This window comes from Sinocyclocheilus rhinocerous, unplaced genomic scaffold, assembly GCF_001515625.1.
Source record: "Sinocyclocheilus rhinocerous isolate Xijiao unplaced genomic scaffold, SAMN03320098_v1.1 scaffold494, whole genome shotgun sequence".
Taxonomy (NCBI): Eukaryota; Metazoa; Chordata; class Actinopteri; order Cypriniformes; family Cyprinidae; genus Sinocyclocheilus; species Sinocyclocheilus rhinocerous.
The window spans coordinates 869,053-880,666 of NW_015628684.1; the positions used below are offsets into that span (position 1 = coordinate 869,053).

At 35.4% G+C, this 11,614-nt stretch overlaps 2 protein-coding genes across 2 annotated transcripts in view; both read right to left on the reverse strand.

Annotated features, from left to right (window-relative positions):
• The window catches only part of LOC107738074 (E3 ubiquitin-protein ligase TRIM58-like), a 15,764-nt gene extending 12,656 nt beyond the window's left edge, over positions 1 to 3,108 (reverse strand). The window contains exons 1-2 of the mRNA XM_016549753.1: positions 3,049 to 3,108; positions 2,279 to 2,451 (exon numbers count right to left, since the gene is read on the reverse strand). The gene's annotated coding sequence lies outside the window, so the exon portion shown is untranslated. The remainder of the gene's footprint in view (positions 1 to 2,278; positions 2,452 to 3,048) is intronic.
• A 1,701-nt stretch (positions 3,109 to 4,809) lies between these two features.
• Positions 4,810 to 11,614, reverse strand: part of LOC107738091 (circularly permutated Ras protein 1-like) — a 15,173-nt gene continuing 8,368 nt past the window's right edge. The window contains exons 11-20 of the mRNA XM_016549765.1: positions 10,243 to 10,324; positions 9,893 to 10,017; positions 9,199 to 9,283; positions 7,925 to 8,031; positions 7,689 to 7,798; positions 7,465 to 7,576; positions 7,112 to 7,252; positions 6,929 to 7,022; positions 5,818 to 5,868; positions 4,810 to 5,219 (exon numbers count right to left, since the gene is read on the reverse strand). Of these exons, the coding sequence (XP_016405251.1) occupies positions 5,124 to 5,219; positions 5,818 to 5,868; positions 6,929 to 7,022; positions 7,112 to 7,252; positions 7,465 to 7,576; positions 7,689 to 7,798; positions 7,925 to 8,031; positions 9,199 to 9,283; positions 9,893 to 10,017; positions 10,243 to 10,324 (1,003 nt within the window). The 3' untranslated portion in view covers positions 4,810 to 5,123. The remainder of the gene's footprint in view (positions 5,220 to 5,817; positions 5,869 to 6,928; positions 7,023 to 7,111; positions 7,253 to 7,464; positions 7,577 to 7,688; positions 7,799 to 7,924; positions 8,032 to 9,198; positions 9,284 to 9,892; positions 10,018 to 10,242; positions 10,325 to 11,614) is intronic.

Here is an 11,614-nt window from a genome sequence, read left to right on the forward strand (position 1 = left end):
AGTCCTAAGTTCTAAAAAAAAAGGACTCTTTGCGGTTCTTTTGGTTTCATCCAGTTTTGAAAAACTGAAGTGTAAATGTATATGAATACATCGATGATTCTCTTTCTTTTGGGCCTTATGTTTAGTACCTTGTGAAAAAATTAAAGTCGAAACCGGGCCTTTTTTTTTTAGAGTTAAGTCTTGTCTTTCTTTTGAAGCAAGGAAGAGATTGGTAGCAGCTATGTTTTTGTCAGTGTTGGATTATTGTGATATCATTTATATGCAGGCACCTAAACGTTGTTTACAGGCGTTCGGTTTATCATGGAGCATTAACGGTTTATCACAAATTCAAAAGCCCTTACTCATCATTGTTTATTGTACTCTCGGGTTGGTTGGCCGGCGTTGTCATCCCATAGATTCAAGCATTGGTACTTATTTATATATAAAATCATTTTAGGTTTACTTCCTTCGTATTTACAGCAGAATATCATTCAAAAAGGTGTAAAGAATTATGGTCTTCGCTCACAAGGCTATTATCTTTTAAGCATCCCTAAAGTTCGTACTAATATGGGTCAACGGGCATTTAGTTATGCAGCTCCATTTGATTGGAATCAATTACAAGATAAGTTATGCTTAAAAGAGTTGGTATCACTAACTGATTTTAAATGTATTTTAAAGGATCTAGTTTTAGAGTCATTTGATTGTAAATGTTTCGAGTGACTTGTGTATATTTCTGTATATGTAAATTAATGTATTTAATTTTATGTGTAACTAAATGTGTTGCCAATCTTGGCCAGGACCTTCTTGTAAAAGAGATTTTTAATCTCAAGAGTTTCATTTCCTGGTTAAATAAAGGTTTAAATAAAAAAAAAATAATAATAATCCCAGCTGAACACCTCTGGTGTGGCTTTAAATGAAGACCTTGTGCCAAAAACTCATCACCTAACAACAACGACTTGTACACACACTATGGACAAAAGTATTGGGACACCCCCTTCTTTAGAACAGAAAAAGGCACTTCCACCAAATTGCCTATCACAGCTATGCGGATGATACCCAGGTTTACCTTGCCTTATCTCCAAATGACTACAGCCCCACTGACTTCCTCTGCCAATGCATTGAAGAAATTAACAGTTGGATGTGCCAACTTTCTTCAGTTAACCGAGAAAAAAACTGAAGTCATTGCATTTGGAAAACAAAGATGAAGTTCTCAAAGTGAATGCATACCTTTACTCTAGGGGTCAAACAACTAAAAATCAGCTGCAGCTCATCCAGAACGCTGCTGCCAGGATTCTGACTAGAACCAGAAAATCTGAGCATATCACACCAGTCCTCAGGTCCTTACACTGGCTTCCAGCTGTGCATTTACTGAATGAGCACTGTGCTACATCCGAACTGATTGCACTGTATTTTTGTATAACCATTTTTTTCTTTACTGTTTTAATTAATTTTAAATAAATTTTTAAATCATTATTAAAATTAAAACATTTAATAATTAAAATTAATTACATAACATTTTTTACATTCCTTGTTTTATTGTTGTGATTATGTTTTTATGATTATATATTTAATTCCTTTTATATGTAAAGCACTTTGAATTGCCATTGTGTATGAAATGTGCAATATAAATAAACTTTGCCTTGCCTTGTCTTAAGGTCAGTAAAATTTGTAGTAATTTTGTTGTGTTTTTGTTATTTTTATTAGTTGTTGTTTTTTAGATGTCTATGTACGTTTTTTATTATTAATTTTATTTCAAATAAAAAATAAGAAATTAGAAATATTGCTTTGGCATATGGCTGAAATAAATAAAAAAATGTTTTAGTTTATTACGTTTAACATTTATTTTATTTCAAGCGACACATTTTTATGGGTTTAGTTTTAGGTAACTATAACCCTTTTTCTAGTGCTTTCCTATTTCATTTTGGAGGATAAAACATTTTTTTCTGCTTCTAGGGTTTTAGACTCAAACATTTGGCATGAGTTTAAATACTTCAGCCAGCACAACAGCAAACCTACAAATAGAACATGATCACAACACCTTGTGTCAATAAGAAAGCTGTGAAAATAGTCACAAGTACTAAAACTAGAGCCAATGTAACATATTCAAATGCAGTTTATAAGGTCAAATATAGTTGTCATACCAACAATTGTTCAGTTGTCAATCTTCACAGACAAAAGCGACCTCTAGGATTACTGAGTCGGTGTATGTTAGTAGCAATAGTCCAGGATGTAGGTTAGTTTCATTGAGATGTTTTGTAAATCTCACTAAATTAGACAGATTAGAAAATGGTGCTCTCACCTCTAATCAGCAGTTTCACACTGGAATGAGGCACTACTGGCTAAAGTGTGCACATGTTGTGTAAGAGCACTTGTCACATTTCAGATCTGTCTGCTTCAGTGGTATGTTCCTTCCTTTACCCGCCAACTATCTTAGTCCTGTGGAGCAGCTGGGTGGGTTCTGGGAATTCAAACCTATTTCAAACAAAGGAAACAAATGAACAAACACACACACACAAATGAAGCCAATCAGTTGTACTATTATGCCGGTGGCACTTAAAACTCCAGAATGTCATTGAATAAAGACAACAACATATCAAACCTAGTTAAATCTGCTAACAAATGAACACTTTCTCAGAACAAAGCATTTTTTCCCAGTAACATTTAACCAGCCAGTCCCATGATTTTATGTATGAAGTCAGTTCCCTCAGGTTCACAGTGTGCTTCACCACAGTGTCTCAGAATCGAGTTTGACAAGTGGTAAGATGTGTTTTTTTGTCCCTTTTTACAGCAACAACAACAAAAAGTAGTTTTGCTTGAGAAGTGTGCTTAAGCTATCGTTCTCTCAAATAAACACTTCTTGGTTTCATTCGTCATCTGATCAATGACATTCATTCGTTTTCAAGTGTGGCTTAAGTGTCAACAATTTTTTTAATCGAAATACTTCTTTATTAACTATATGATTTAGTATGAACTATAATTTTTATAACAGATTTTGACTTATATGCTTAACGCCAAATCTATAGTAACAGTCATAAAATTGAATTTACATTAAATCTCGGTGTAAATTACCTCTGTAAGACTCTTTTTTCTTTATCCGGTGGTCTCGTACTCTGTCCTCGTGTTGTATCCAGCTGTACAGGTATGATCGAAAATCGTACGTGTGGTTTGCTTTTGGTTGACTGATCTGCCCCTCCCTCCCTCATCAGCGCTCTTTCTCTCTCTTTCTCCCAGATAGAGTGAGCTTAAACCTGTCTGATGAGATTCCAAGCAAAATTACATGCTTGTTTCACACACACTTCGTTGTCAGGTTTTGTCAAATGAATCATGCAGAAACATAAGTAGTTTACATTTTGTTTTAACTAATACTGACAATGATCATGACCAAACCCAGTCAGAATCTGCAAAGATTTAATTTTATTCTATACGGTTCAAAATTAAGTTTTGTCATATGTTAATATGAATGAAATGTCTATATGATGAACTACACAAAATGACACCAGTTGGATAAAAGTCATTGCTAAAAGTCAGAAAAATTGGTAACACTTCAGTATATAGGGACTAATTCTCTCTCTTTTAACTAGTTGCTTATTAACATGCCTATTATTAACATATTGGCTGTTTATTAGTACTTATAAAGCACATGCTCTGCATGACCATATTGTACATCCATAATCCTACCCAATAACTAAATCTAACAACTACCTTGACTATTAATACGCAGCAAATTAGGAGTTTATTGAGGCAAAAGTCATAGTTAATGGTTTGTTAATAACGACCATTGGACCTTAAAATAAAGTGTGACCAAAAAATTATTCTGAGAAAAGGTTTTGCATCATTTGTTTGAAACTTTTATGTATTATTTTTTGCATTTTCTTTATTGTAAAGCATGTTAAACTGAGATGACAGTACAACATGCTTATTGGCAGCTGAAATAAAATTATAAATGAATGAATAAATAAATAACACAAGGAGATGGGTCTGCAAAACCTGTGATTCTACAGAGATCTGGACCTGATCATGACTGAATTAAAGGTCTTTTGCGGTCAGTTTGTGGGGTGAACCAGAGGTCATATGTGCAAAACAAAGCCTCATTATGGAAAAACATGACGTAGTGTTAAATCTGTAGAAAAACAGATGTTTTTCTTAAGGGAGAACCAGATGGTGACACAGGTTTCTAGGTACATACCATCTGCAGAGAGACAGATAGAATCGTCTCATTTCATGAATGGTATTTCAAACGTCAAACGCTACTCTACATCTGACATTAACATTAGGGAAAGACAGAGAGTGCGATAAGAAAGAACACAGAGTGCAAATGATCAGGGCATTTTTGTCACGTACATCACTAAAGTTGGTTCTGTTGACACACTTTTACCAGTCTTTATCCTTTAAATCGGCATACATTATAAAATGATTTGAAGATTTTAATGTGGTATAAGTAGAAAGAGTAAGAGGAATCAGACTGTGATTTCTCACAAACCAGATGTTTTTCTTAAGGGAGAACCAGATGGTGACACAGGTTTCTAGGTACATACCATCTGCAGAGAGACAGATAGAATCGCCTCATTTCATGAATGGTATTTCAAACGTCAAACGCTACTCTACATCTGACATTAACATTAGGGAAAGACAGAGAGTGCGATAAGAAAGAACACAGAGTGCAAATGATCAGGGCATTTTTGTCACGTACATCACTAAAGTTGGTTCTGTTGACACACTTTTACCAGTCTTTATCCTTTAAATCGGCATACATTATAAAATGATTTGAAGATTTTAATGTGGTGTAAGTAGAAAGAGTAAGAGGAATCAGACTGTGATTTCTATAAAACATGTTTTATTTGATCGCATTATATTTATTAATACAGTCCCTAGTATCTAAGCTGGTAATCTGACATACATTTACCCAAGTTACTCACGCAAAATTGTCTGAAATGCACAGACCAGCCAAAGATAAATACAGCAGTGATGGCATGACAAGAAACTCACCAGCTGGATACTAGGTTATCAACTCATAGTTTGCATATATTTTATATTGCATATATTCCAAGCAGTATTCATTGCCCATAGTTTGAGATTGATATAGCAGCCTATATGACTGGTTTCACATTTAAATGACCGCTCATGAGTCTAGGTGACATCTGAGCTCAGTGCTCCAGCATGGCAACTCTCTGTCCCTTTCCGCTCACGCTCTTCGCTCTCTTCATTTGGTAGACCACCTTGGCCGCCGCATCTGAGAGACTCTGGAGGGGAACATATTTGATGTGATGATCCATGAAATCTCAGCATCATTTCTTATTCATTTTATGTATAACTGTTTTTCAAAATCCTAACAAGTTTGTGTGTACATCCGCGTTTTAAATCCTATATTTTCTGTTATATATGTGACCCTGGACCACAAAACCAGTCTTAAGTCGCTGGGGTATATTTCTAGCAATAGCCCAAAATACGGGTCAAAATGATTGATTTTTCTTTTATGCCAAAAATAATTAGGATATTAAGTAAAGATCATGTTCCATGAAGATATTTTGTCAATTTCCTACTGTAAATACATTAAAACTTAATTTTTGATTAGTAATATGCATTGCTAAGAACTTCATTTGGACAACTTTAAAGGCGATTTTCTCAATATTTAGATTTTTTTGCACTCTCAGATTCCAGGTTTTCAAATAGTTGTATCTCAGCCAAATATTGTCATATCCTAACAAACCATACATCAATGCAAAGCTTATTTATTCAGCTTTCAGATGATGTATAAATCTCAATTTCGAAAAAATTGACCCTTATGACTGGTTTTGTGATCCAGGGTCACATATAAAGTGTGGGAGATCTTTAACTCACCGCAGCGGAAGGTGTTCGGGATGCTGGTATGGTGTCAGTTTCTGCTGTGTTCTGTTTAGAGTAAAAGTGTGTCATGCTTTTAGCACAAGGACTTTATCATTTAGTCACAAATAATGATTCATCTATAATGCTAATATGGCTTGGGGCACTTTTGGAGCTGAGCAGATTTCAAAACATGTTGAATGTTAAACACAATCACTGACACATATCTACAAGCATTTAAGAGTGTGTCTATCCAGACTGTGCACTACCCAGAAGGTTGGGTTAAACATTTAACCCAACCACTGGGTCAAAACAACCCAATTGCTGGGTTTGTCCCTATTTTACCCAGCACTGGGTTGTATTTAACCCAGCATTTTTTAGAGTGTGGTATGCTGAATTAAGTAAACAATGACAATGCTTGATTTATGTTCTGCTAAAGTGTATTAAAGTGTAGTAAATTTTAATGCATACAACTTATTCATGTAATAAAAATGCTTGATATGTATTCATATTTGAATAGCACCACCTACTGATTAGTTAAATATTCCATAATGTTTTAATGACTTAATAATATTAATGATTATATAACATTTGGAATTTTTGGAATAATAACGATTTTTTTAAATACTCACTTTACACTAACCAAGGCTGCATTTATTTAATCAAAATACAGTAAAGCAGTAATATTGTGAAATACTATTGTAAAACAACTGCTTAAGTGTAATTTATTTCTCTAACGGCAAAGGCAAATTTTCAGCAGCCATTAATCCAGTCTACAGTGTCACGTGATCCTTAAGAAATATATAGAGATGACAGTAAAGACATGTATAATGTTACAAAAAAGACTATATCAAATAAATGCTGTTAATTTTTACTTCGTACTTTCCATTCATGAAAGAATCCTGAAAAAATGTATCGCATCCACAAAAATATTAAGCAGCACAGCTATTCTCAACACTGATAATAATAAGAAATGTTTTGAGCAGCAAATCAGCATATCAGAATGATTTCTGAAGGATCATGTGACACTGAAGACTGGAGTGATGATGCTGGAAATTCATAAAATTCAAAAATAAAATGAAATCATTTATTTATACTATTATTTGGAAGGTTGAGGGTGTATGCACACCTGGTTGACAGTGGTGAGGTCTTCACAGATCATACTCATGGTGCTGATCCAGTTCCCATAGATACTCTCTTCTTTAGGGCTCGGCTTCTGTTGACTGTGAGATAAACAATACATTAAGAGAGATATTTTTTTATACATACACATATGATGTAGCAAAGAGCCGTCTGGAGAGGTTTGCTATACCTGATGTCTTTGAGAAGGTCCTGCTGAGCTCTGAGTTGTCTCTGTGCTTCCTGTACCCGGCCCTCCATAGTCAGCCTGGCACACAGCTGGGCACAGTGAACGCCCAACACAGACATATTTAAACTGCCTGCCCACACCCAACTACACACACAGGACAAGACACAGAGATGGAGAAAGGAAGGTTGAGATATATATATAACTGTCTTTCTATGTCTACTACAATTACATTTTTGCATGTGAAACAGCTGACTATAAATCAGCAAGTAGTTTATGTCAAAACTATAAAGTGAGATGAGACAGTCATAGATCTGCAGGGTGTTTGCTGTTATTGTGTAGTATTTTTAGTGGTTTGCCTGCTGGTGGTGACACGTTTCTGTTGAGTGATGACTCTCGTCACTTTCTGCAAATCTCGAGTCTTGAAACTCAGCTGCAGCTGAAAAGGGACCCGGTCCCGTTGTTGGAAACCTAAAAAAACGCACATTTAAAAATTCTACATTTTGTGTTCCATATAAAAATGCTTAAACGTGCATTGTTTCAATTCAATTTCTTTTGATTGCACTGTATATTTTGTGCTTACATTCAACTTTTTCTGGTCTGACTGCAAACTGGAAGGTGATCTCAACACCATCTGTTACGTTGCCAATCTCTCGTACTAACCTATGATTATCCTCCTCATAGGGGAAGTACCTACGTCAATCAGAGAAGACAGAGAAAAACAGAGACAGACGCTATGCAATGAGTGTATAGTGCATATTTGTGTTTGCATGTATTTATGTGTGTTCGTGTGAGTGAAGGTTAGTAATGGATACTTACATGCCATCCGGTGCCAGCAGTGTTGCCATAACGCTAGTTGCTAGGACATTGTCAGCTATAGCGCTCTGAATCTCTGTGGCAACTGTACCAATATTTACAATATTTATCTGAAAAATGGATGAAAAATACATAATTAGTTTTTAACATTTAAGATCTTGGCTTATATGTAATTTCGCAGTTCATTCACTCCCCCCACCTGCAATCCCTGCCGGTACGAGACTCGAACCCACAACCTTTGGGTTACGAGTCCAACGCTCTAACCATTAGGCCACGACTTCCCCAAAAACACCAGATTTTTGTGTTATTGAAAAAAGTCTTTTATGCCCACCAAAGCTGCATTTCTTTGATCAAAAATATAATAAAGACAATAATATTGCGAAATATTATTACAATTTAAAATAACTGTGTTCTATTTTTATATATTTGAAAAGTAATTTATTCCTGTGATGGCAAAGCTGAATTTTCAGCATCATTACTCCAGTCTTCAGTGTCACGTGATCCTTCAGAAATCATTCTAATACGCCGATTTGCTCAAGAAATATTTCTCACTATTATCAATGTTGAAAACAGTTGTGCTGTTTAATGATATTGTGGAAACTGTGATACAAACAGAATTTATTTTAAATAAAAATCTTTTGTATGATTACAAATAAAAGTATAAATAAAATAAAAAAACATACTGACCTAGGTACAAACTAATAAACTTGTGGTGCACACTACAGAGATGGATGACACTAAAGTGATTGATGTCTTGCAAACGTATGCACCAGTTTCCTATTATCATTGTTTCAAAGCCAAAACCCCTTTTCACATTCAAATGCAGCTGAAGGTGAAATACTGCACAGAAAATAGTCCTTCCTTGTATGTGTGGGTGTCACTGGTGATAAGTATCAGTTTCTCTGAAATAAGCTTCAAGCTACATACCTTAAACCCATTAAAAACAGATTAAGCTTCTACAGAGGGGTTTTACACACAAGGTTCAAGATGTGCATGAAGTCTGCGATATAACAGATGTAGTGACAGACAGTTGCTGTGAGCCGAAAATGTAGAGCGAAGGGGTCACGCTGAAAACGTGAGCATTTTTCACATAGTTTACAATGAGCTACAAGTGTGTGAGCCGTAACCGAATTAGAGAAAAACAACACCCTCAGGAGAAATGGATTGTTGCTGCAATCCTCATGTACCTCTAGGTTTCTCTAAAATAATCAGTCTTTACCATCTTATCTGATAATTGCAACATGACCCAGACTGCTAAACAAAAAGCAGTAACTCACTCTGCCTCCTGTGTGATCAGCCAACCTCCCAACCTCTGCCAAACGACAGTCCTCTCCTTCAAAGGTCATCACGGACACTATCACACTGTAAATAACCACAGCAACAGAAATCTATGACTTAATGACCACAATAACACTTGACATGATTTCATTAGGTACACTGGCATTGTACATTCATTGTTGTTCGCTAAAATCAGTGTTGGGCAAGCTACTCTAAAAAAGTAATCAATTATTAGCTTGCAATTACATCTTCAACAGTGTAGTTAGATTACTGTACTAATTACTCGCTCTAAAAATACTGCATGACTTCCTAAATCTAAAATCAGCCTCGAACAGTTTGACAATACAAGGATAGAAATGAAACGGCTCGTTTAATTCTTTCACATAAATAATATGAAACTGCATAAATTATTCTTGAATCAACAAAGGTATTTAAAGGGAGAAGGTTACATTAAAAAATACATTTTAACATTTTAATTGTTTTATACAAAATTGTTCTATACAGTATTTAATGCAATTACATCAGAAGTAACTGTAATTAAATTACAGAAAAATCAAGAGTAATCTCTTACTTTACTTTTTTGAGGGAAAAGTAATTAAATTAGAGTGATTAATTACTTAGTAATGCACACCCCACACGGGGAGAAAATAACACAATATTCAGAAAGAGATTTGTGTTTTGCAGTCGGCTCACCCTTTTTCAGCAGCATAATGGGCTAACTGGTTGTAAAAATAAGGCGAGGGGGTGGGGCAATGGGAAGACTCTTGATCTAATTGGCCTAAGCCTATGTTGGCCTGCCCATCTGTGCAAATTATAACCTGAAAAAAATTAATAAAAAATACACAAATATATACACGTAATGTATAGCATCAGTATGCATCAGTAGCTAAAGCAAAATATAAATATAAATATGCAATATAATATATGATGTGTCCTCTTCTAGACTATGGCTTAACTCAGTGAGTAGTGGTTTTATCATTGCAGCACATATTTATCATAACAAAACAGGTATATTTGTCAGAACACATAATTATGGTACAGACTTTTGACCCTGTGAACTGAGATGCCATGGCAACAGAGATGAGGGCAGCGGGTCCCAGTGCTGTGGCTCCATGCTCTCTGAGTCTGAGAAGAAGAAACCTTAATTTATCACACATTGAGACAGAGTACTGACATAATGACTTAACACTAAAATGTATTGCTTTTCTTTCTCTCTTTATTCTATATCAGGGGTGGCGAACGTCGGTCCTGGAGAGCCGCAGCCCTGCAGAGTTTTGCTTCAACCCTAATCAAACACACCTGAACAAGCTAATCAAGGTCTGAAGGGTTACTAGGAAGCTACAGGCAGGTGAGTTTTAATTAGGGTTGGAGCTGAACTCTGCGTCTGAAGGGTTACTAGGAAGCTACAGGCAGGTGAGTTTTAATTAGGGTTGGAGCTGAACTCTGCAGGGCTGCGGCTCTCCAGGACTGGAGTTCGCCATCCCTGTTCTACATATATATATATTGATATAGATGTATTAAAAATGTATACATTTAGTCGTTTAGTCAGACAGACAGACAGACAGAGACAGACAGAGACAGACAGACAGACAGACAGACAGACAGATAGATAGATAGATAGATAGATAGATAGATAGATAGGACATTTAGATTACTCATGCCTTCATCTGCCTTCTAATAGGTAATATTTAACAACACTGTTAAATGTAGTCAAGCAAAACTACAGCATTTTTATTTTAGATACAATATAGAATTTTACTAAGCATAACATAGAAGTCATTACTGAATTTGTTGAAATTGTTCTTGGTTAACAGAATATCACTATAGAAAATTTCAGTTTCACTATGGAGAAGTTTTTGGTGTTACTTTATAGGTTCTTCACATGGATGCATTATTTCTGGTTTCTTTTATAGCACTGGTATATGGTTTTCTATAGAAACAGGCACTTCTTTATAGAAATGGTTTTCCTGTGATTGGTTCTACATGGTTTAAAATAATGATGTAAAGCAATAAAGCTGTTTACAGCCTATGATATCTATGTTTATGCTGCCTTCAAATGGACATGAATAGCCTCCCTAGTCATATTTGTGGGTTTTGAGCTCATTGTCTTTTTGAGTCTTGCCTTGGTTTTTTTCTAACATATTTAAAGGGGTCATATGATGGCGATTTAAATTTTTCCTTTCTCTTTGGAGTGTTACAAACTCTTGGTGCATAAAGAAGATCTGTAAAGTTGCAAAGACTAAAGTCTCAAATCCAAAGAGATATTCTTTATAAAAGTTAAGAGTCAGCCACACCTACCTAAAACGGCTCGTTCTAACACGCCCCCACATATCTACATCACTATGTGGGAAGATTTGCATAACACCGCCCAAATGTGCACGCAAAGAAAGAAAGCGTGGTTTCAGGAACAGCAGT